This window comes from Rhinoderma darwinii, chromosome 5 (assembly GCF_050947455.1).
Source record: "Rhinoderma darwinii isolate aRhiDar2 chromosome 5, aRhiDar2.hap1, whole genome shotgun sequence".
Classification (NCBI taxonomy): Eukaryota; Metazoa; Chordata; class Amphibia; order Anura; family Rhinodermatidae; genus Rhinoderma; species Rhinoderma darwinii.
In genome coordinates, this window is record NC_134691.1 from 146,962,291 (window position 1) to 146,989,000 (window position 26,710).

Below are 26,710 nucleotides of genomic sequence, written 5' to 3' on the forward strand. Positions count from 1 at the left end.
CTGCAATACGTGGTAACGCTCTCAATTGGCTCACCCAAAATGTCTCCTGTGTAACAGACAAACACAGCAACAAACAGCTGAATGACGCGAGTTGACAGTGCGACGCCCATTTCCGCGTTCATTTTTGTATCCTCCGAACTTTATTAACTGTACAGCTCAGGTGGATGTAAATACTAATAAAGACATATACGTGGGCGATGAGCCTGGAATTTTATAACAGCAATTGTTAACTGAATGAGTAATACTTCTGTCATATGAGAAGCATCCGAAGGCCGGCAGAGATCAGGATTATGTTCTGGTGACAGGACACACTTGGGCGGCCATAGCTGCCTCGGTATGTTGAGCTACGGACGTTCTACGATGGAGCCGATACTGCGCTCCACATACTCATGCGTGAGGCGTACGCACGCGATAGCGGTACAGAGGCCGCGCATTAGAGGTGAGATCTCGGCTATCACATAAGGGCGCATGCGCAGCTGCTGGTGGCGCGGGACAACAAGTCCTAGCATAGACTGTCATAAGCTTCCTGCACCTCTGTTTTTTTGCAAAACGCCTTAGGTATGTTCACACGGCGGGGGTCCGTAACGGCTGAAATTACGGGGATGTTTCAGCCTGAAAACATCCCCGTAATTTCAGCCGTACCGGCATGTGCAGGCGCTTGAACGCCGCGTCTATTACGGCCGTAATTAGCGCTGCTATTCATTGGAGTCAATGAATAACGGCTCCAATTACGGCCAAAGAAGTGACAGGTCACTTCTTCTACGCGGGCGTCTATTTACGCGCCGTCATTTGACAGCGGCGCGTAAATATACACCTCGTGTGAACAGACAAACGTCTGCCCATTGCTTTCAATGGGCAGATGTTTGTCAGCGCTATTGAGGCGCTATTTTCAGACGTAATTCGGGGCAAAAACGCCCGAATTACGTCCGTAAATAGGCCGTGTGAACATACCCTGATGCTCCAGAGGAATTTTTGTGTAAACAACATAAAAAAAACTGGGTCACATAAAACGTGAATTCGTTGCCCATAGCAAACTAAATTGCCCTGAAAATTGAAAGCTGATTGGTAGTTAAGGGTAACTGCTCCGTTTTTAAAATCTGTGTAAGAGCCTGTTCACATCACCGTTCGCTTTCCGTTCCGGAGTTCTGTCGGAAGGTTTCCATCGGGTGAACCCGCAACAGAAAGTGAAAGCACAGCTTCCGTTTGTCACCATTGATCTCAATGGTGACTGAAACATTGCTAATGGTTTCCGTTCGTCACCATTCCGGCAGGTTTCCGGTTTTCCGATGGAATCAATAGCGCAGTCGACTCCGCTATTGATTCCGCCGGTATGGTGACGAATGGAAACCATTAGCGATGTTTCAGTCACCATTGAGATCAATGGTGACTGAAACGGAAGCTGTGCTTTCACTTTCTGTTGCGGGGTTCAACCGACGGAAACCTCAGACGGAACCCCGGAACGGAAATGAACGCTGATGTGAACAGGCTCTTAGTTACTGTTTATTTCCTGTTGCTTATATAGCACCAGCAAATTCCACAGCAATGTAAAGAAATTGACACCACTCTCCATAGGTGCTCACAGCGTAAGGCGCTGCTCATATCTGCGTTCTTTATTTCCGCTGTTCTTCTACGTCATAGGAGCAGAACAACGAAAATGAAGGCAGTGACGGCTCAATTACAAGATGGATACCGGCGCCCCTGACTATAATGGGGTCCATTGGGTTTCCGTTATTTTACCAGACAAAATTGTGATGAAGCCTGTGCTATTTTGTCTGGCATGTGTGACCGGATCTGCGGCATACGCTCCAACGCAGCCATGTGTTTGTGTATATATGGGCTCCACTCTTTGGGCTATCATGAAGTCTGAAGTATTGTAACAGAAAAGAGTTGGAGTGTAATAAAAATGTAAAACTTTTCACCGCATCAGAGAGATAAAGGTGAGTTCCGCTCTTTTCACTCTCTTGTTGTTGTCAATATCTGACATGAAGACGTATGGAAATTGACATAAAAAAAGATCTCACTAATTTTAATGGGATAACGTTTGGTTAAAAATGTCCTGAGCGTTGTTTGCCACTTACCGGAAAACGTTGCATGTAATGTTTTCCTGTCCAATCCAGTTGTGTAACATTGCAGACAATGGGACAATAGATCAAAACAACGGATTTCACATCAGCTTTTTTTACATCCATCGTGCCGATAATAATAAACATGTATAAAAGAAGAAGTATTCGGCTTATTTTTGGTGAAGCCAAAAATAAGTGGAAACCCGCCATACCGATGACAGCGCCGAACATCTGGACACACCAGCGACCAGTGGGAACAAGTGCCTGACGAAGGTCCCTTGACCGAAACGTTGCACGCACCAAACCCCTGGCATCTAATGCAATAAATTCAAAGAATTTAAAACCCACGACTTTGTGTGCCGAATACTTTTTCTAATACGATTGGGTTGGGACCCTATTCGTGCACCTCCTCTAGTCTAGTGCACTCTGAACCAATCTCCACCATGTATAAAAGAAGAAGCGGTGGATACAAAAAACAGACTTCATTGGATGTTTTTCCATTTGTTGAATGGGACGAAAAATTGAAAAAATTATGTGTCCAATAAGATTTGTACTCATCCATTCCTAAATTAAAAATAACAGCAGGGAGGTCCTATCGGGATTTAAAATTGGTGGCTTATTCTTAGGATAGGCCATCCATATTAGATCGGTGGGGGTCCAACTTTTGGCACCCCAGTCAATTAGCTGTTTGAAGGGGCCGTGGTGCTCATACGAGCGCTGCAGTTTCTTCATTGTTTACCTTGTGTTTCATTCCTGTTCGTACTTGAACGCGCCGTTATTTCCGTGGCGGCTGTGTGAGGTATTGCAGCGCTGTGTCTTGTTCAGTGCTGCAATACCTTCCACAGCCGCTACAAAAGTAACGGCTTGTGCAAGTACGAACAGAAATTAAACCAAGGTAAAAAAAAAAAGCCTGCAGCGCTCGGACGGGTACCACGGCTTCTTCAAAGAGCTGATCGGCAGGGATGCCTAGGGTCGGACCCCCACCGATCTAATATTGATGGCCTATCCTAAAAACCCCTTTAAAGAACAACGATAAAGTACACCTTCTGTGACCCAGTTGCCTCCTTAACAGAGGGTAGCCGTAATTCTTAAGAGTCCAAAAGGCTCCACGGAGGCAATGCAGATGTTACTAGGTAATAACAATTTAAAGGGGAGGATATCTCGGTAGTGCAGCGACGCACACGGAGGGCTTGCGGCTTTGTCGTATGGAATGCAGGGATTCTGTGTGCGTCCACACAGGATTTGCTGTGTGCAGATGTCTCCACCCTTACCTTTTCTTGAATTTGGTTAAGGACTCCAATTTCTCATGCTACAATATTGCGACATACAAGCAAAATCTTTGACAGGCTGGATGGCTACTTTACAACCACTGGAAGGCTACACATATAGCATAGACATCTCATGAGTATCACAAAATCATGTTTTGTTTTCAAGAGTCTCTGTCACCACATTATAAGTGGCCTATCTTCTACATAATATGATTGCCGCTATAATGTAGATTACAGCAGTGTTTTTTTATTTAGAAAAACGATAATTTTTGACTGAGTTACGACCTATTTTAGCTTTATGCTAATGAGTTTCTTAACGACCAACTGGGCGTGTTTTTACATTTTGACCAAGTGGGCGTTGTACAGAGGAGTATATAACGCTGACCAATCAGCGTCATACACTTCTCTCCATTCATTTACACTTTACACAGCACATAGAGATCTTACTAGATCACTATGTGTAGCCACATACACACACACATTAACGTTACTCAAGTGTCCTGAGAGTTAATAGACATCACTACCAGCCAGGACGGGATGTCTATTCAGAATCCTGACACTTCGCTAACGTTTGTGTGTGATGCACAGCACATCGAAATCACGCTGGGCTGTCATTTACAGCGTAATCTCGTGAGATCACGCTTGCTGTGCTGTAAATGACACACAAACATTAGCGAAGTGTCAGGATTCTGAATAGACATCCCGTCCTGGCTGGTAGTGATGTCTATTAACTCTCAGAACACTTGAGTAACGTTACTGTGTGTGTGTATGTGGCTGCACATAGTGATCTAGTAAGATCGCTATATGTCGTGTAAATGAATGGAGAGAAGTGTATGACGCTGATTGGTCACTGATTGGTCAGCGTCATACACTTCTCGCCACAACAACCACTTGGCCATATAGTAAAACACGCCCAGTTGTCCATTAAGAAACTCATTAGCGTAAATCTAAAATGGGTCGTAACTCCGTCAAAAATGATAGTTTTGCTAAATAAAAAACACTGTTGTAATCTACATTACAGCGCCGATCACATCATGTACAATATAGGGCACTTATAATGTGGTGACAGAGCCTCTTTAAAGTTGTTCATCATGTGCCACTAATCTCAGTATATGTTGAGATAAGAGGAAAGGAAAGACACATCTGTACATGAAGCCTAATGACCTTTTACTATTAACATTATAAATGCTATGTATTTTCTATTTTATAGCTATGATTTGAGGTCCATTTACATAGAGCAATGTTTTAGTAGTGTCTGCTTATAATGGGAGTCTATTTTTACTGAGTTTTACAATTCCTTTCAATCTGTTTTTAGACCATAACAGCACACATGATGCATATTTTGTGTTGATTTATCGTACTGTTGTATCTTCATTCACCATCATACCAACGTCACAACTTTCCATAGGAGTATGTTACATGTATTATGGTACAATAGTGCTAATAAGTCTGCTGCTTGTTCTTGTTTTACAGATTGTAATGCCTTGTGTTTAGCGAGGGGGCACACACATAAAAGGAGTATATTTTCATCAGTGGGAAAGAAATTCTACTTTGATACTCATGCAGTTGTTCAGATCCTGGAGGCCAGAGGTAACTGTTGATTGTTCCTGCACCCCGTACGGTCTATTATATCTTTCTTCAGATATTTAGTTTTATTACCTCTTTGTTTTGTATAGGATTCACAACTCAGCAGTCGGAGATGATTGTATCGGCATTGTTTAAAATCATGAATACCAATATGGACCTCATATATCAGGACATGGTTTCCAAAGTACAACAGGTTAGACAGAAGACTTTTGGGGACTATCAAGGTCTCAATTTTACAAACCATTTATAAATAACAAATAAATCAGGGCAGCCCATAGATTGGGCCCATAAGACAAGTGTTGCTTAGTAGTCTATGGGTGTGAAAGTATGAAGGCACGTTCTCTGGTGGCCTAGGTTAGTAAGTAGTTAATACCAACATCCCTAGCGACTTAAGACCATGATGGGATTAATGCCAGCTTTTAATGGGGGGGGGGCTAAGGTGGTGGAGAGGTTCTTGCCAACATCCCTGGAGATTTAGGGTACTAAAAGAGTTAGTGACATCCTTGGAGTCAAAGGTAATGAAGCGTTAAATACCAACATACCTAGTGGTCTAGCATACTTAAGAGGTTAATACCACAGTTTCTAGTGATCTAGGGTAGTTAAGGTGTTAATGCCCAGTTCCCTGAGATCAGTGCAGGGAATGGATAGAGAAGCTTGAGTGGCTCTGATTAAATAGATGCACAGTTCTCTCAATGATCGGGCACATTGCTTCATGAGCGCTGTGCCCAATAACTATTGGTAGGCTCAGAGAGTCTGCGTTCCTTGAGCAGTGTTTCAAATAACCTGGCAAACAAGCAGATTGCTGTCCTTTATTTTTTTGTTTCTGAGTTAAATAAATCATACACGTTTCACATAATAGATGGTGGTTGATGTTAGAAATTTATATGAATTTATAGAACATACTTGATTACTTGCTAAAGCAAAGTATATGGCATAATCCTATTTATTGTACAATAAAGCACGTCAGTAATGGTGCAGCAGAGACCCGCACCGCTGCGAGACCACTAGTAAATATATGCAATGTGCCGTCATTGCCAAGAAGCTAACTCAGGATCTGCGCATTTCATTACAGGAGATCAGTCTTCAACAAGTCATGTCACATATAGCCTCTGCGAAAAAGGACATGATCATCTTGGAGAAAAGTGAATTTTCAGCTCTCAGAACAGAAAATGAGGTACTCTATAAAGACTGGGAATACTAGGGAACTCTGATTTTTGACACCCCCTAGACCCTGTAGGGACCTTCCTTTGCTTAGTTCCAGAAGTTTCCATTACCTGTGATTATCTGTCGGTCCCATTTATGGTCCCACTCTTGCCTGATTTTTATGGTATGGCCACCATTTTTTATTTTTATTTTTTTAAAACAATTGCAGATATCAAATAATTCACTGACTGTACAAATCCTGTTTCAGTGTAAGTTTTCACCTGTTTAGGACATCGTTTAGCCATTTTTAGCATTCGTTAGTTTAACAGCTATAACTCTTTTATTTGTTGGGCTAGCAATATGATTTCTGCAACAGATTATTTTCATTAACAATTCAGGCTTCTTTTCTTATCATTTTCATACATATAATTCTTGCTTATCCAGAATCTTAAAGCTTAAAATTTTAAATAAAATATGCTTTTTTGCTGAAATTTAGTTTTTATTCATAATATAGTATTACGCTAAAATAAGCTTTTTATGTGTAATCGGCATTGTTTACCATAAAAAAATTTTTATTACATATCTATTTTAGGGTAATTAGGTCAGGGCAAGTGTTACTACAATGATTGGTGGGGGGAGCGGTTCTTTTTGGGTTGTGTTTTTTATGTGTATTTTCTGTTTTACTTTTGCTTTTTTTTACTTTTATTATTTTTATTATTATGGTCTGTACCCAAAAGGTCAGAAAAGACCATTGGGGGACTTTATTATTTCATTTTATTTGTTTTACACTTTACTCTTTTACTTAACTGGGGCTGGATCTAGTTAGACCCAGCAGCAGCCTTCTACTACCGGCATACCTGTGATCATGTGATGGGACCCATAGAGGCAGCGGCACTGCTGCTGCCTCTAATCTAATATGGTTGGAGAATTTCGCCGTGATCGGCTGAAACTGTGTGTATTGCATTATTAGACTAATTCGGAGGATCATTTGCCACTTTACTCCCAGGGAGTCAGTTATTTTAAAAATTAAAGTCCTATGTGTGTGGCCAGATTAACGCTACAAGTTAAACAAATGTCATTACTAAACCTTGGCTACTGCTCTAACTTCTGATTTATTAGAACGTATGGAAATCCTCTCTAAGTATAGTTCTTTAAAGTTCAAAATATTCAGGACAGTTAACATTTATTTTTCTTTTTTCAGAAAATAAAGAGTGAGCTAGAGCAACTGAAGAAACAGTCTATTGTGAGTGTTGAATAAACTCTGATCTACTTTCCAAACTCAATTCGCTTACAAGCAGGATATTTCTGATGAAACAGTAGGGAATCCATAGGGAATTCAAATCCTCTTCCTTTTCCCTGTCGGCTCATCCGTAGACAAAGGTTCTTGTAGTTTATGTCTGTTGCTCCAGATTTACAATAGATCTAATAGTGGGGAATTTGTATTCACCCTCCGCATGGGTTATTCTCACGTGTCACTCTATGGATAAAATGCTATAGATTCTATAGAGGGCTAAGGAGGGCTGTACTCCCATCACACACTAAAAACAGCAGTCTCTGAGACCATGGTATGGGCACCAAATTGTAATACAAAGTATATTAGGAAGTTAGAGCACTTCATGTGCTCCAGTTCTTTTCGCCATGATTAATACATTTATTTATATTTGGTTATTATTCTTTCTCTGTGTATACGGCAGTGGCGGATTAAGAAGACCATGGGCCCTGGGCTGTTACCCAAACTTGGGCCCCCCTTCTCCACCACCACCCTGCCGCGCCGTAACTATTGCTAACACTACCTAAACACTAGTACACAAAGTAGGCACATTATGCACAAAGTACACACAGTACACAAAGTACGCACATTATGCACAAAGTACGCACATTATGCACAAAGTACGCACATTATGCACAAAGTACGCACAGTACACAAAGTACCACATTATGCACAAAGTACGCACATTATGCACAAAGTACACAAAGTAGGCACATTATGCACAAAGTACGCACAGTACACAAAGTACCACATTATGCACAAAGTACGCACATTATGCACAAAGTAGGCACATTATGCACAAAGTACGCACAGTACACAAAGTACCACATTATGCACAAAGTACGCACATTATGCACAAAGTACGCACAGTACACAAAGTACCACATTATGCACAAAGTACGCACAGTACACAAAGTACCACATTATGCACAAAGTACCACATTATGCACAAAGTACGCACATTATGCACAAAGTACGCACATTATGCACAAAGTACGCACATTATGCACAAAGTACGCACATTATGCACAAAGTACGCACATTATGCACAAAGTACGCACATTATGCACAAAGTAGGCACATTATGCACAAAGTACGCACAGTACACAAAGTACCACATTATGCACAAAGTACGCACATTATGCACAAAGTAGGCACATTATGCACAAAGTACGCACAGTACACAAAGTACCACATTATGCACAAAGTACGCACAGTACACAAAGTACCACATTATGCACAAAGTACGCACATTATGCACAAAGTAAGGACATTATGCACAAAGTACGCACATTATGCACAAAGTAGGCACATTATGCACAAAGTATGCACAGTACACAAAGTACCACATTATGCACAAAGTACGCACATTATGCACAAAGTACGCACATTATGCACAAAGTACGCACAGTACACACATTATGCACAAAGTACGCACAGTACAAAGTACGCACAGTACACAAAGTACACACATTATGCACAAAGTACACAAAGTAGGCACATTATACACAAAGTACACCTTGTAAACACATGAATATGGACATTAAACACACATGAATATGGATATTAAACATACATGAACATGGATATTAAACATACATGAATATGGACATTAAACATACATGAATATGGACATTAAACATACATGAATATGGACATTAAACATACATGAATATGGACATTAAACACACATGCACTTACCTTTTATGTCTTCACTGCAGCTCTTCTCCTGCTCACAGCACTACACAGAGCCCGCCGACAGTCTCCCCTCCCCCATGTCCCGACAGCTAGCAGCAGAGGAGAGATGTTTAGAGCAGGGAAGGGGGGCTGGAGAGGGAGCTTCTAAAGCAGCACAGACCACGGCTGCTAAGTAGAAGCAAAGCTCCCCTCGCCTGACAGGTGCGGTCCTGGCACCGGGGCTCCCTCTGGTGCTAGCGACGCCACTGGGCATGAGGGGGTTCGGGCGGTCATAGGCCCCGTGGGAGCCTTGTGCCCCCTGGCAGCCTTGGGCCCCGGGCGACCGCCCGAAACGCCCTAATGATAATCCGCCACTGGTATACGGTATAGCAGGGTGAACAAGGTTCCTTCATTCATTTTTCATATTAATATATGGACTCGGAATCTACTGTTTGTGAATCTTATATTCCAAGTCACTCTTACTAAAAGACTCTTTAATGTGTATGAGCTTCCTTTTTTCCCACAGTTGTAATGAGATCTGCTCTTCCAATAAAGCAACTATTATATATGCAATCATCATCCTGTGGGACGGGTGGGGTCTGTTCCAACTGAACAGCCCATCTACAGTGAATTGTGAAGCAAATGATCCGGCTTTCTAGTTGTACTTTGACTTTAGTAAAAAAAAAACATAAGGGGGAACATTTACTAATACCGTCTAAGATTTAGACAGAGTAAACTTAGACTAGGCAGTCAGAAGCGCCAAATTTAGTCAATAGTGGCGCACGCTGAATGATACATTTTGACGCATCTTGCTAGACATGTTAGACACTTTTCTATTCCTTACACCATCTCTTGGTTGGCTTAGTTTTTTGGAAAAAAATGTATGCAATTTTGGCACATTTTCGGTCGCGCCTCGTTTTGTTAATCCATGCCCCCGAGCCACTTTTGAAAAGTGTCTAGAGAGGCACAAACGTGTTCTTTTTGGCGCATTTGCTTCATAAATATGTCTAAAGTTTGATGTGACATTATGCACCATAAATGCGCCACATTTTGGCGCATTTTATGACCAGGTCTAGGCGCAATCAAATTAATAAATCTTCCACAAGTTATGCTTTGGCTTCATCACTTACACGAGGGAAACAACTGAAAGAATTGTTAGGCCAGAACTGACTTTACCATATGGGTGATAAATGAAATACATCAGTATCTTTAGCAAAGATCCATTACTGTATGATTTATTGTGAATTTCTTTACAGCAGCTTCATATTGGCAGAATAATTGTACTTAACTGGGCTGAAATGTTTCGGTGTCCTAAGGGTGGTATACTGTGAACCCTATAGCAATTGCTGATCTTGACCAGCAGCTTTTCCTCAGAACACTACTGCCATGAATCGTCTATGAATCGTTCTCATGCAGGTATGAACTATAGAAACACATCTCTGCACTGACAAATCTTATGATTTTTCTTCTTACCTTTAAGGATGAAATTGCCAAAGTCCGTGCAAACAACAAATTAGATTTTAATTTGGAGAAAAGCAGAGTAAAAGAAATGGTAAGCATAGTCTCTGTGATATTTATATCTATTCATTTTTAATTAGATGATTAGAAAACAACCATTATGTGGACTCTTTATTTGTAAGCTGAACTAGAATTTTTCAACCTACAGTATCCCTGCCTTTATATGAAGGCCTTTCTCAGATGGGTTTGCTTGGTGCTAATAATTGTATTGTGCGGCTAAAGGAATACTAATAATTTTGAACATTTAAGGCTTAAAGAGGCTCTGTCACCACATTATAAGTGTCCTATCTCCTATATAAGGAGATAGGCGCTGTAATGTAGGTGACAGTAATGCTTTTTATTTTAAAAAACGATCTTTTTTCACAAAGTTAGGAGCGATTTTGGTTTATGCTAATGGACTTTCTTAATGCCCAAGTGGGCGTACTTTTACTTTCGACCAAGTGGGCGTTGTACAGAGGAGTGCATGACGCTGACCAATCGGCATCATGCACTCCTCTCCATTCATTTACACTGCACTAGCGATATAGATATATCACTATGTGCAGCTACATACACAAACCCTAACATTACTACAGTGTCCTGATAATGAATACACATGACCATCCAGCCTGGACGTCATGTGTATTCAGAATCCTGACACTTCTGAATCTTTTTTTGTGAGATTCCGGCAAGTGAAACCAAATCTCGCGAGATCACGGAGCTAAACGAGATTTGGTTTCACTTGCCGGAATCTCACAAAAAAAAGAGTCAGAAGTGTCAGGATTCTGAGTACACATGACGTCCAGGCTGGATTTCATGTGTATTCATTATCAGGACACTGTAGTAATGTTAGGGTTTGTGTATGTAGCTGCACATAGTGATATAACTATATCGCTAGTGCAGTGTAAATGAATGGAGAGGAATGCATGATGCTGATTGGTCAGCGTCATGCACTCCTCTGTACAACGCCCACTTGGTCGAAAGTAAAAGTGCGCCCACTTGGGCATTAAGAAAGCTCATTAGCATAAACCAAAATCACTCCTAACTTTGTGAAAAAAGATCGTTTTTTTTAAATAAATAGCACTGCTGTCACCTACATTACAGTGCCCATCTCCTCATGTAGGAGATAGGGCACTTATAATGTGGTGACAGAGTCTCTTTAAGGTCCTCTTACATGGCCCGTCCTGGGCCGTATAAATGAGCACCGATCAACGAGACAGCTAGTTGATAGGCGCTCGTTTGCTCCTTTCGCAAGGAGCTAGCATGGGGACGAGAGCTCGTTACCCCGATCGCTTGTCCCCATCCGTTATTATTATGTCGGCCGCATGTCTCCTTGCACGATAATATTTAACTTTTTTAAAACGATACGATTTTTCTGACCGCTGCCATGTTTACACATGAACGATGGTTTGCCCCATAATTGTCCTGTATAAAAGGGCCTTTAGGGATGGATCATTGATCAGCGAGTGTATGTTGTACACTGGAAAACATGTTGAGCTTTGTTTTAGCAATGTATTCCAAAACTTTTTGAGTTTTGTTTATTTTTGCACTCATGTCTACTTTCTGATTGTAACGGCCGCGGACCGTCGGGATTACTTACCCCCACGACGGCCGCAGCCATGGATCTGTGAGCGCTGGCCCGCATCTCCTCCCCAGGAGACGCCAGCGCTCACTTCCGCTCCGTTCTGCTGTGTCCCGTAGGGTGCGCGTGCGCGCCCGTGCCCTGCCTCAAAGGGCCAGCGCGCGTACATGAAAATAATAATGAATTTACCCATGATCACCATGGATTATAAAAAGGGCTCTGCCCTTTCACTCATTGCCTGAGCGTTGTTGTGTTTACCCGTGTTAGTCTTGCAAATGGTCCCTTAGTGTTATCCAGTTCCCAGTGTTCCCGTACCTGCTACCTGTAGCCTGTGCTACCGTTGTTCCTGTGCCTTAGAAAGTTGGAGTCATGTTGTGCCAACGGTTACTGGCAAGGCCCTAGCATGGGTGAATCCTATCTGGAAGCATCAGGGACCAGAGACACGTGACTTCCAGTGTTTCCTACAGACTTTTCGCTCGGTATTTGAGGAACCTGGATGAGTCTCGTCAGCAGCTGCATCTCTGCTGACCCTTCACCAGGGAGACCTCTCCGTGGGCGAGTACGCCATTCAGTTTCGCACCCTGGTGGCACAGCTGTCCTGGAACAACGAGGCCTTGGTGGCTAAATTCTGGCAGGGACTGTCTTCTGAGATTAAAGACGAACTTGCCTCTCTTTATCTGCCACCTGCCCTGGATGACCTCATTCTTCTTGCCACCCAGATTGACTTGAGGATCCGGGTGCTAACCCAAGAGGTTCGTCGGGAGAGAAGATTCCCCAGGCTGGCTCCTACTTTCCAGCAATCCCTGTTGCCCTCACCAGTTGTTCCACCAGAGGAGCCTATGCAGGTGGACCGGCTCAAATTGTCAGCCCAGGAGAAACTACGCAGATGCATTTCGGGACTTTGTATTGCAGCCTCGGAGGCCATGTTGTGAGTTTGTGTCCGCAGAAGAAGCCAAAAGGACTCCAATGCCTAGGATTGGTTGAAGAGACAACCCCTAGGTGGAACGGCGCTCAATAAAAAATTCTCTTCAAGACTGTCCATCCCCATGACCGTAGTGTCCAGCGAGAAGACGCACTGGGTCTCTGCCTATCTGGACTCTGGGTCCGCAGCAAACTTAATCCAGAAATTCCTAAGGAGACTATTCTCCAGTTAACCACAGTCCTTCTAGAGACTTCTTTGGCTGTTGCTTCGGTGAATGGACTGCCTCTGCCCGACCCGATTGTATCTGAAACCAAGCCGCTGAAGCTCCAAGTTTCTAGCCCTTCATACTGAACTTATTTAGTTTCTTGTTTTGCCTAAAGCCATCATTCCTGTTCTACTGGGCCTTCCTTGGCTCTGACCAGATACCCCAGTCCTGGATTGGAATTCCGGAGAGGTTCTCCAATGGTGCTCCAAATGTCGCCGCCGCTGTCTGTTTCAGATCCATCCTGTCCAGCCTCCTCTGCCTCGGTCATTGTCAGGATTTTCCCCTCATTTCTCTCAGTTTGCGGATGTCTTCAGCAAGAAGGAGGCTGAGACGCTTCCCCCCCCCCCCCCCACACCGGGCTTATGACTGTCACATTGAACTGGTTTCAAAAGTGTCCCCTCCCTGTCGTCTGGTATAACTCTCCTTGCCAGAGACTCCGTCTATATCGGTCTATATCAAGGAGAATCTGGAGAGGGGTTTTATACAAAAATCCTCCTCTCCTGTTTTGCCAAGAAAAAAGACTAATCTCTTCGACCTTGCATTGGCTACAGTAGTCTCAATCAAATCACGGTCAAGAACAAATATTCGTTGCCACTAATTTCTGAACTATTTGATCACATACGAGGAGCCAAGATTTTTTCTAAACTAGACTTGCGTGGTACTTACAATTTTTGATCCGGATCCGCCAGGGTGACATATGGAAAACGGCATTCAACACTCGAGATCGGCACTATGAATACCTGGTAATGCCCTTCGGTCTGTGTAACGCTCCCGCGGTCTACTAAGAATTCGTCAATGATATCTTCCGAGATCTCCTCTATGTCTGTGTTGTGGTCTATTTCGATGATATTCAGATTATTTTTTTTCTCCAGATCCGACATCACATCGGAGGCATGTCCGTCAAGTTCTGCTTTGATTAAGAGAGAATGGTTTCGAAGAATTCTCTACCCCTCCTGGGCTACATCATCTTGGACCAAGGCCTCAGGATGGATCCTGAGAAGGTAAAGTCTCTCCTTGAATGACCACGTCCTCAAGGCCTGAGGTTCATACAGTGTTTTTTTGGATTCGCCAACTTCTACCGGCAGTTTATCCCAAACTTCTCTTCATTGACAGCTCCCATCTCTACCCTCTCCAAAAAAGGTATGAACGCCAATGTGTGGACTCTAGAGGCAGAATCTGCATGCAATAGCCTTAAGAGTGCCTTCACGTCAACCTCAACCCTCCATCATCCCGACGTGTCTCAACAGTTTTTGTCGGAGATGGATGCCTCCTCTATTGGTGCAGGTGCACTTCTGTTCCAGAGAGGTTCCAAAAGGAAGGCAGTGGTATGTGGCTATTATTCTAGACATTTTTCTCCCGCAGAGCGCAATTACTCTATTGGGGATCAGGAGTTACTGGCCATCAAATTGGCTCTGGAGGACTGGAGACATCTACTAGAGGGCACAGCTCACCTCATATACCGACCACAAGAACCTCACCTATCTCAAGTCGGCCCAACGGCTGAATCCCCGTCAAGCCAGGTGGTCACTGTTCTTCACCCGGTTCCAATTTGTGCTCCACTACCGTCCCGCTGACAAAAACGTAATGGCCGATGCCCTTTCCAGGTCGTTTGAAACAGAGGACACCGTGGAGTCTCCGAAAAGTATCATTGACCCGTCCTGTATTATTCCTGTTAATCCTCTGCAAGTTAGAGACATCCCCCTGGGAAGGACTTTTGCGCGGTTGACAGACATGAGGAGAATCCTTCGCTGGGGGGGGCACAGCTCCAAACAGTCTGGGCACACGGGTGCTCGTAAGACCCGAGATCAGATTGCCCGTCATTTCTGTTGGCCCACGCTGCCAAAAGATTAGTGGACTTTGTCTCGTCCTGTGTGCTTCCAACAAAGTTGCTCACTCCAAGCCTGCCGGTCTGGTCTAACCTCTGCCTGTGCCCATTGCTCCCTGGCAGCATATAGCAATGGACTTTGTCACTGACCTTCCTTCCTCTGCAGGATGCAATACCGTCTGGGTGGTGGTGGACTGGTTCTCGAAGATGGCTAATTTTATCCTGCTGACCGGCCTACTTTCTGTTCCTTGGCTGGCGAATCTCTACATCCTGCACATCTTATCTGTCTGTCCGCTGTCTCTAACATCGTGTCCTCCCTCTATCTGAAACTGACTCTTTCTAAAACTGGGCTCTTTGTGTTCCCACCGTCTACTAACCTACCAAAACCTGATGTCTCCATCTCCGTGTGTGGCATTACCATAACTCCTAGGCAGCACGCCCGCTGTCTAGGGGTCAGTTTTGACTCCGATCTTCCCTTTACTCCTCACATTCAATCACTTACATGCTCCTGTCATTTTCACCTCAAAAACATCTCCAGAATCCGCCCTTTTATTACTGAGGAAACAGCCAAAGCATTTATTATTGGTCTGATTCGTCTTGACTACTGTAACTCATTATTAGTCGGTCTTCCCCTAACTAAACTCTCCCCTCTCCAATCTATCCTCAATGCAGCAGCCAGGCTCATCTTTCTGACCAACCGCTACACCAACGCCTCTACCCTGTGCCAATCACTACGCTGGTTGCCCATCCCCTTCAGAATTAAATTCAAACTTATTACTCTCACCCACAAAGCTCTCCACAGTGCTGCACCTCCTTACATCTCCTCCCTCATCTCTGTCTACCTGCCTACTCGTGATCTACGTTCTGCCAACGACCTTAGATTAAAATCCTCCATAATCCGAAACTCCCACTCCCGTCTGGAATGCTCTACCCCAGACAATCAAATTAATTCCCAATATCCACAGTTTTAAACGTGCCCTGAAAACACATCTTTTTAGACAGGCCTATAACATTGATTATGATTAAGGACCACAGAGGTTCGAAACACCTAAGTGTGGTCCCGGGATTTTCATTTTAATTGTTCTGTTTTTAAAATGACCGAATAAAATTTAAATTTTTTATCAGAGTGCTGGATACATACACCGAATTTTTGTCCACTTTCATTGTCTTGCATACCTGTTGTCGACTCAGGATTCTTCTGGGAGTATCTTCAAGCACCTGTAACATCTAGACGTGGAACCAACCAACGCAGAAAATAACACAGTGGAAACGCAGTGAGCGAACCTTTGTAATTCTTTCTAATTTTCTAGGCCTATAACATTCCCTAATCGGATTCCTTCCCTCGGCCCCATTAGTCATCAGAATAAGATTCCCTCGCACTTCTTGCAGCGTACTGCATTTCATGTCTGCAATACACGGATACTGGCTGGTGACTGGCTCATGCAGCTTTATGTGTACTACCACATGTGTATAAATGCTGGCTGGACCGTTGTACTGAACAAACACTTCTACACTTTGTGTCTCCCTTATTTCCTCATATATTGTAAGCACTTGCGAGCAGGGTCCTCAATATTGGAGATTTTCTACAGGTCTGGCAGCAAACCCGGTCCTCTATTCTGCAGGCAGTCGATCGCATGAAGTGAAAAGCAGATGCTAGGAGAAGAGAGCGGCCTCTTCCAGGTACCAAGGTCTCGCTATCCTCAAGGAATATCCGGCTAAGGGTGCCGTCATACAAGTTTGCTCCCTGGTTCCCTGGACCCTTTGAGATCCTACAGCAAATCAACCCTGTCTCTTACAAGTTTTGGCTGCCTCCTCCCCTCAGGATCCCCAACTTCTTTCATGTGTCCCTCCTGAAGCCTGTGGTCCTGAACCGCTACACAAAAACGCCTAGCCCTGCAGTTGCTCCCAGCGGTTCTTCCGATGTATTCGAGGTTAAGGAGATCCTGGACTTCAAAAAAATAGGAGGAAGAACGTTTATTTGGTGGATTGGACTGGGTTTTGTCCAGAGGAGAGGTCCTGGGAGCCAGAAGAGCACCTCAATGATCCTGCCCTCATTAAAAAGTTCCTCTCTCGCTCCGGTCCCAAGAAGAGGGGGCGTAAGATACTGTAGCGTCCACGGCCGCGGACCGTTGGGATTACTCATCCCCGACGGCCGCAGCCATGGATCTGTGATCGCTAGCCCGCCTCTCCCCCCCCCCCCCCCAGGAGACGCCAGCGCTCACTTCCGCTCCGTTCTTGTGTGCGCCCGCACGCTCGTGCACGGCCCAAAGGGCGCACATGAATATAATCATCAATTTACCCATAATCACCCTGGACTATAAAAAGGGCTCTGCCCTTTCACTCATTGCCTGGGCGTTGTGTTTACCCGTGTTAGTCTTGCAAATTGTCCCTTAGTATCATCTAGTTCCCAGTGTTGTCTTACCTGCTACCTGTATCGCGTGCTATCATTGTCTCTGTGCCCTAGAAGGTTGGAGTCGTGTTGTGCCATCGGTCACGCCTGCTGTGTTACGCCACGCCTGGTGTCTGCTGCCAAGGTCCCATCTGAGCCTAGATGTTACTAATGTCTGAACTGCTACAGGTACCCTTGTGCTTGGACTATATAGACATTGACTTGGTACACTGTTTGGCCAGCTGCTATCCCGCTACGGTGGTATGGCCCAGTGGGTCCACATACCCCCAGATTGTGACACTGATACTTATAACATTAAACAAATTGCCTGAATATAAATATTTTACATGAAGTTATCCACTTTTGTCCCATTTAATCAGCAGAAGTGATCCTGTATTCTAGATAAGGGCTAATAGACACAGTGTTTTAAAACAGCCTGTATATGCTGACAGATCTGCAGCTTCCCCGCTTCATTATTGGGACGCTCCTGCTAATAACAGCAAAAATTCCCATAATAAAATGTTATTAGGAGATTGCTAATTAAGCAGGTTTTTCAAATGCGTACCACTCTCTGCATGGACAAAAATAAAGTATCCAGGGAGGGTGTTCGGCTGATTTGTACTTCCCTTATTATAGCACTCAAACTGTCCATACACCTTTGATGTACCGCAGGAGGAATGCGAGCAAAGCCTTCATACGGTTCGTCTTCTGTTCTGCCTTGATTTACTGATTGGACCTATTCTTTCATGCACTCACACAACAGGGTTGCCATTGCTAAACTGGCTGTATCAACTACACATGCTGCATCTTCTATATAGTGATGAAATATCAAATTACATGATATGACAGTTTTATTTACTGCAGCTACAAGGAAGACCACTACGAAACTATTTTTTATGACATCCCCTTGTAGAAGTTATCTTTTAATATGTTTTTAGTTATATATTGTATATCACTTTTTGAGGCGCATATTTGTGTTCCCTTTGCTCACATAGTTTGCTGACAATAACCGGAAACTTCAGGAACTTCGAACAGAAATAGTAGAAATGGTAAGTACTGCTTTAATTCATAGAGCAATAACACATTTACAGTAATAGTGCCTATACACATAATAGTTTGCTTAAACAATTAAGTTCAGACAGGATAGCAAATTTAATTCAAGAATTGTTTTCTATACATTTACTTAGACTATGAAATGATAAAACTTTCTTCCCTGTGCTTTGTGACATATGAAACAGATGGGAGATGAATGAATCTGTCAGCAGGAATGAAAGTTCTCTGAACCAATATAATTTCTATAACTAATTAGTACAGTACGCTGATTGCATTTATTAGCATAAAATTTACGTTCATTCTCCCGCACTAAACCTGTAAAATCTCTGTACCCCTTATGCAAATTATGCTCATCAGAGTTTTCTGTGCACTCATTTCTAGCCCGATTGCCTGCCCACCCTCTTTGACTAACAGCAGACTTTTTCGCAGTGGGGGGGTTGTGTGGGTGTGGGGGGGTGGGGTGCTCACCGCTGATTCTTCAAAACAGCTGATAAGCGACTATGAAGGATCAGCGGCGCCCGTGCATACTCCGCTGCACAAAAATAGGACACAGCTCAGCTGTGCACACTACACACAAATACGGCTCTGCTACACACACACACCGCTTCGCTGTGCACGCACACACAGTTTTTCTGCACACACCACACACACACACACTCATACACTCACACACACGGCTCTGCTGCGCGCACACACACAGCTCTGCTGCGCACACACCACACACGCAGCTCTGCTACGCGCGCACACACAGCACTGCTACACACACAGCACTGCTACACACACACACAAAGCTCTGCTATACACACGCACACATATACACACACACAGCACTACTACACACACAGCTCTGATACACACACATAAAGCTCTGCTATACACACGCACACATATACACACACACAGCTCTGCTACACACACATACAGTTACAGAAGGTGTGCAAAGGGGGGGTCGCGAGAAGGGGGCTGTGAGAGACAGACACACACACCTTACCTGCAGTGCGGCCGGTCTTCAAAATAGTGCCGGCTTTCCCCCTACAAACCAGCTTCTATGCTGGCTCGCTCTGAAGTGCGCATGTGCAGTACAGAGCGAGACGGCAGAAGCTGAGGATGTAAGGAATGGGTCCCGTTTGTTATGTCCTATGCCCTGTAGCTGCCGTATGTTAAAAGGCACATACACAAATTAAATAAAACATGGCAGCCCCCAGTAAAGTAAGAAAGTGTTAATAAAAAAACCAGTGTGTGTGAAAAAATAGTCAATATTATATTTTATTAAATAAAAACACATAAATTAATAAAAAGAAAATCATGACACCTTTCCTTTAAGGTAAACCTCACCTTGTTGTTTTAACAATTTAAAGAAATATTATGGAATTTAAAGAGGCCACTTATAATGTGGTGACAGAGCCTGTTTTGTACATAATATGATCGGCGCTGTAATGTAGATTATTTGTTTTTTATTTAGAAAAACGATCATTTTGGACGGAGTTGTGACCTATTTTAGCAAGGCAAGCGTAATCTTGCGAGATTACGATGTAACCTGTCATTTAAAACGAGATTACGATTGCCTTGCTGTAAATATCACACAGACGCTACAGAAGTATCAGGATTCTGAATAGACATCACGTCCTGGCTGGAGATAATGTATATTCACTGTCAGGACACTTGAGTAACGTTATAGTGTGTTTATGTGGCTGCATATAGCGATATAGCTATTTTGCTATGTGCTGTGTAAATGAATGGGGAGAAGTGTATGATTGGTCAGCGTCATACACTTCTCTCCACAACGCCCACTTGGTCAAAAAGTAAAACACGCCCAGTTGGGCAATAAGAAAGTCATTAGCATAAAGCTAATATAGGTCATAACTCCGTCAATAATGATCGTTTTTCTAAATAAAAAACACTGCTATAATCTACATTACAGCCCCGATCATATTATGTACAAGATAGGCCACTTATAATGTGGCGACAGAGCCTCTTTAAGTCTATGAATTTGGGCTCGTTGGTCTTGGGCATCCCCCATATGCCCTGTTGTTCCTCTGACTTGATGTCATGACCAGTGGTGGACAATGGTGCTGTTCTTTCCATAAAGATGACACCACAGTGGTGACAATTGGCCATCATGGTCAACTGACATGCCGCACAGAGGGACAACAAGATTGGTGGCAGGTGAAGGGAGCTGAATTGGTAAGGTAAGTATATTGCATTTTTTTTTTTTCTGCCCAAATTCATAAAAATGGTAAATCCTGGAAAACCTTGATAAATTAAATTTTCTCATCATTGTCCCAGTACTCTCCCTACCAATCCGGTCCCGATGCAGCATCATGTGAGCATGATGTCTCATTGGAATTGGCGTGTCTCAGAGGACACCAGCCCAAATAAGATTAGGCAAGTTGTTTCTCCATCCCAACTATGTTGCAGAAAATGTGTTGGAAACCGCAAGCAATGTGCTGTTTGTGTATGAGTTTAGCAATAAAAACCAGTGTAAACAAAATGAAGGTTTTCCCATAGCAATCTGTCAAGTTACATTTGTTATGTTCCTAATGCAGGTGTGACTTCTAAGTGCAGAGGGTATTCAGAGGGTAAAAAATGCCTCTTGAAATCAGATTGCTGTAGACTTTTCTACTGCTTTCATTCTTATTAGATAATATACTTGCTGGTGACTTCAGCTCTCTGGTGACTGTAGACGTGTCTACAGTTGGATAATTGATAGGGCCTGCAAGGTTCAAAAAGTCATCTGGACTACGCTGGGTACAGTGACCTCTCTGACTATTTCCAGATGAAAGCCGTTCCAGAGAGAAAAAGGCAACAGATCACTCTTTTACTTACACTTTTATTCTAGGCAGATTGTCTAATTTTATTATTTGTGCAATTTTAGTTTTTTTGTGTTTGTGTTCTATTGTGAAAGGAGATCACGTTTTATGTGGGATTACAAGAAAGCCAGCAATGACAGGCTTTACACATAAAAGATTTGCAAAATCTAGTCCAGCCCAATGAATCACACCACAAAATTTGATATTGTATACCGTGAAGATGATTATTGCTGCACCTTGGAACGTGCCTGAGTCAAAACATGCTGATCCTGTTTAATAAAATTATATACATGATGAGGTTGCGGCCACAGGCAGTTGTGAAAATGTATTCCACATTTAAAACAGGATATACATCTTTATATTATTTTTTTTGCTGACTTGGCCAAAAGTAATGGACTCTTCCACTTTTATTATATATATATATGTATATATTTATTTATTTTTATATATAATATAATTTTCTATTATTATTATTTTTTTAAATCACAAGTTTACCAAGGTATTTGGTATCCATCATTCTTCATTTCACATTTGTTATGCAGAGATTGGATACATTTAAGTTGCTGCTATAGCAGGTAAGTTCCTGTTAAAGTGAACGTAGAAATAAAAACGGCTCCACACCTGTCGATAGACTGTGTCTGGTATTGCAGATCAGCCACATTGAAGTTAATAGAATGGAGCTGCAGTATTACACACAACCTGTGTACAGGTGTGGCACTGTTTCTGACAATCCTGAAGAACCCCTTTTAAAGCAGTGAAGAGCAGTGCTATTTACAGTGCTGTTTATAGAAACAATTAGGGCATCATTAACCGTTCTAGGTACTAAGGCATGGGAAAATAGAATTACCTTAAGTTTATAAAGGGGTTTGTTTTTGAGGTGAGTAAAGGGAAATAAGCGAAAGGGGGAGTGAGGTATCTCTACATCTGAAAGGAACAGGTGTGAGACAGAGAGTAACATATTGGACTGTTTACAAGGCTTTCAGAAGTGCTTATATATCTAATATCAAAACTACAACTCCAGTTGAAAATAGCTTTTTGAGCTGTGGCCAAGTTCCTGTTCCCGTAGAGGGCAGTGCTATTTTAAACAATTCAGGGACACCATCAGCCCAGGGCAATCAGGCTGGGAAAAATGTTTTGTCTTTAGTTTATCACTAGGGTTTGTTTTGAGGTGTGACCAGGGTAATAAGCAAAGGTGTTATGGGGCACCCATGCAATAATTGTAGAGCCGGTGATCTGATAAAGGTCTATGTTCAGTACCTAGCCTGTGTGTCCAGGAAGCCTTGCACCTGTCAAGAGTCAGGATAGGGGTATACATCTGAAAATGTTCTTCCATGAATTAGTCTCCTGAGTGTCAGCTAGCCATTATTGGCCCTCCCAAAGGGCTGATGAACACCAAAATGTGTGAAAAATGGGTAGCCTAGGATATGGAAATTCACACTGAAGGGTATGTCTTAGTTGCAAGTTGGATATTGTATTTCGTATACTTGAAAAGGTTAATCTATAATACCAACCTTTACTTTCCAGGAAGTTCAATGCAGACAACTGTGCAATTGGTATGGATGCTTACATAAAAATGTAGGGATAATTTTTTAGGGTTTATATGTGAGGGTCAGTTAGCTTGATGCGTACTTAGCAATTTTACCTGTCCTTACTTAACTTCTGATTGGAAGAGGTGCTACTATGACTGCAACATATTGGACTGTTTACAAGGCTTATGTGCATATCTACAGCTATTTAGATCCCTTTGATCAGTGATTTTTAGGCCTAATTCACACGAGTGGAACTACTGTCCCATACCGAAAACATGATTACAGTACAGGACAGTTTTCACGCATCAAGGCAGTGTCCCCTAGCGTCATAGATAACTATGATGCTAGGAGCTTGGCTCCCTGCAGTGTGTTCAGTCCGGGAAATACTGCCGACATACTGACCGTATATCACGGACCGAACACGCTCGTGTGAATTAGGCCTTAATCTGTAGCTTTCTGCAGCATGTGCATGCATTTCTGCAAGTTCTATTCAGATGACTTGAACTGATTTTCAGCCACAGAGATTTCTGCTACAAAATCTGCCGTGTGTGAATCCACCCATAGGGTGATTGACAGCTTTTTCTGCACACAAACTCATACAAGAAAATCTGTCAATCACAGTGTACGGGCAGGGGAACAGGACTCACAGGCTTTCTCTATGCATTCTGGCCACATTTGAGCAACTTTTTCCATGAAAATACTGAATTGAATCCTAGAAAACTAAGTCTGCCTGCCCTACATTTATAATTTATGTTTTCATCTGCTATTTATAAGTTGCCAGTGTGTGTTGTTGTTGTTGTTTTATTTACATATATATATATTACAGTATTTTTCAGGCTATAGGATGCAGTTTTTAGCAAGAGTAAATCTTGCTAAAAAGTCCCTGTGTCTTATAGTCGGCAGTCATGGGACCCGGCAGCGCAGGGCCCCCTGACTGCTTCTAACTTAACCCGTTCCCGACCCATGATGTGCCAGCACATCATGGAGCGGGGAGAGGATGATATTTGGAGCGGAGCGGGCTCACGCGCTGAGCCGCTCCATACACTGCAGGTGTCAGCTGTGTTTTACAGCTGACACGCTGCTCTAACGGCCAGGAACCGCAATGGCTCTCTTCCTGGCCGTTTAACTAGTTAAATGTCGCAGTCATTAGTGACCGCAGCATTTATAGGGGTCTTCCCATGAAGGACATTTATGACATCCACAGGATATGTCATAAATGTCACATAGATGCGGGTCCTACCCCTGGGACCCGCACCTATGTCTAGAACGGGGCCCCCTAAACCCCGTTCTATCTTACTCGGCTCCGCTGTCTCCCCGCCACTTCCTGGTTAGGTGTTCGGAATTATGGAAACAGCCGAGTGCTTCACTTCGAATGGGAGTTACGGAAACAGCGTAGCACCGCGAGCTACACTGTTTCCGGAACTCGGTAGCTACCAAAACAGCGTACATGGTCGAGTTATGGAAACAGCGTAACTCGCTGAGCTACGCTGTTTTCGTAACTCCCATAGAACTGAATAGTAGTTACGGAAACAGAGTAGCATGCTATTCTGCTTCTGTAACTGCCATTCACTACTATGGGAGTTACGGAAACAGCGTAGCTCAGCGAGTTACGCTGTTTCCATAACTCATCCATGTATTGCAGTGTATTGTACCAGCGATCTAATGATCGCTGGTTCAAGTCCCCTAGGGGAACTAATAAAATGTGTAAAACAAAAAAGTTAGATACATTTTCAGGAGTGTAAAATAATATTAAAGGTTAAAAAAAACTTTTCACATTTTTCCCCAAGCACAATGTAAAAAATAAATTTAAAAAATGGTATCGCTGCGTCCATAAATCTGAACTATTACAGACGATGAACGGCGTAAAAAAAATAAATGAATAAATATATATATATATGTATATATATATATATATATATATATATGTGTGTATATATATATATATATATATATATATATATATATATATATATATATATTGCAAAAGTGGAGCAGTTTGTTCATATAACTGAACATGGTTTTATTTTAGCATTCCCAACAAGACAGAGCCCTGACACAAACAAAAAGGAAAATTGACACAGAAATAGCAGGAATAAAGACAATGTTAGAATCCAATAAACTTGACACCATCAAATACCTTGCAGGTAAGTTTCTTTTATACTATTTTCGTCTTTCAATATGTTTTCCTTCTCCTACAAAAGATACAAAAAGTGAAGGTGTAAAGCTGCCTCTACAGGTTGGAGAATTCCTAAGGCTCTGTTCACATCTGCGTTGTGCCTTCCGTTTATAATGGTAGTGCCTGATTATTGTGCAACGGATACCAACGGCACCCAATGGACTATATTGACTTACAATGAAGTTGGGGTTTTGACGGGAAGAATAGCTCTGCATGGACTTATATTCTTGCTGTAAAATCTCATGCAACTGCCAATGGAGCCTCCAGTGCAGCTATCCACTCCGCTTTACAAATTCACAAAGCAACAAAGGAGTTCTGTAACCGCAGACAATTACTTCATTAGTCTCATACTGATGTCTGTCTGTCATCATGTCTGTCATAAAAGATTCCCCCAGTAAAGAAAACCACAATGGGACATAGAAGAGGGGAAGATTTAATGGAGGCGAGGTCAGGACTTTGTGCAGACCAGTAAAATTTTTCCAAGCTTAACTCTGAAAACCATATTTTTAACGGGCCTTGATTCGTATACAGTGGCATTTTCATGCTTAACCCCTTTAAGACATTTGAGGTAACTACATCATAGCCGGGAAAGTGGAGTATGGAGCACGTTTACAGGCTGAGCACGCTCCATACCCAGCGGGTGTTGGATGTATTTTACAGCCGACACTTCACTCTAGCAGCAAAAATCGGAGATCACTCCAAACCCGGATGTCTAACCACTTAGATGCCGCTTCAATAGCGAGCACGTTATCTAAGCCTTTAGAAAGAAAGGAGGTTTCCGTCATCCCATCGGCCTCCCCTTGATGCGATGGTGTGGTGTCGATGGTTGACATGTCAGCCTGGGGGCCTAAAGAAGCCCCCAGGTCTGTTATCTTTTCAGAGACGGGGCTTAATAGAAGAGCGGTAAAAGTACAATACACTTTAATAACTATTGCAGTGTATATTGTACTAGCAATCTACTGATCACTTATTCACGTCCCCTATTAAAAAATATTTAATAATAAGTTAAATTAAGATTTTAATAACATCGCTTCTACAGGCAGTTTGAAACTCTGAAATAAGTGTTGTAACTGTGGATAGAATATTTTATCTTTCTACGTGCTTCACCACTTGGCTGTCCCGAGTTCTCCGATCTTGTGTGACCTACCGCTTTCTGTTGCTCATTGATGTTTCCACCTCACAATAAAAGCCACTGACTGTTTAGAATGACCCAGTCAACTGTTAATGCTCTTCAGTGTAGATTACATGGAGTGATAGCTAAAATGGCGGAACCCTCTAATTAGGTGTCCATATTTTTTGCCGACTTAGTGAATGTTGTCTGCAAGGTCAATGTACTGTATCGTAAATGATAGCCATTCTATAACCTGATTTTTCTTTTCTTTCCATCACAGGATCTGTTTTTACATGCCTTACAATAGCACTGGGTTTTTACCGCTTGTGGATGTAACGTTATTCACCGGCACAGTTCAGAGTATGTCATCTCCTCTTATGTTATCAGAAGCATACTTTGTATATGATGATTCCGTGGCATTCATTCATTTTAACAAGCAGCTGTCTAACCAAAGAATGGTGAACAATCACGCACATGAACCACACATGGAGTGACTGTTAATGTTTTTCCGTCCACTCAATAAAAAGGGTGCTATATATGAAA

General features: G+C 42.7%; 1 protein-coding gene across 1 annotated transcript; it reads left to right on the forward strand.

Moving 5' to 3' along the window:
- On the forward strand, positions 1-26,710 carry MCUR1 (mitochondrial calcium uniporter regulator 1). The gene is made up of 9 exons (XM_075826616.1): positions 1-439; positions 4,805-4,921; positions 5,008-5,111; positions 5,991-6,092; positions 7,263-7,304; positions 10,489-10,560; positions 18,484-18,537; positions 24,910-25,024; positions 26,448-26,710. The coding sequence occupies exons 1-9, from the start codon at positions 337-339 to the stop codon at positions 26,501-26,503; spliced, it is 765 nt and encodes a 254-aa protein (XP_075682731.1). The 5' UTR covers positions 1-336; the 3' UTR covers positions 26,504-26,710.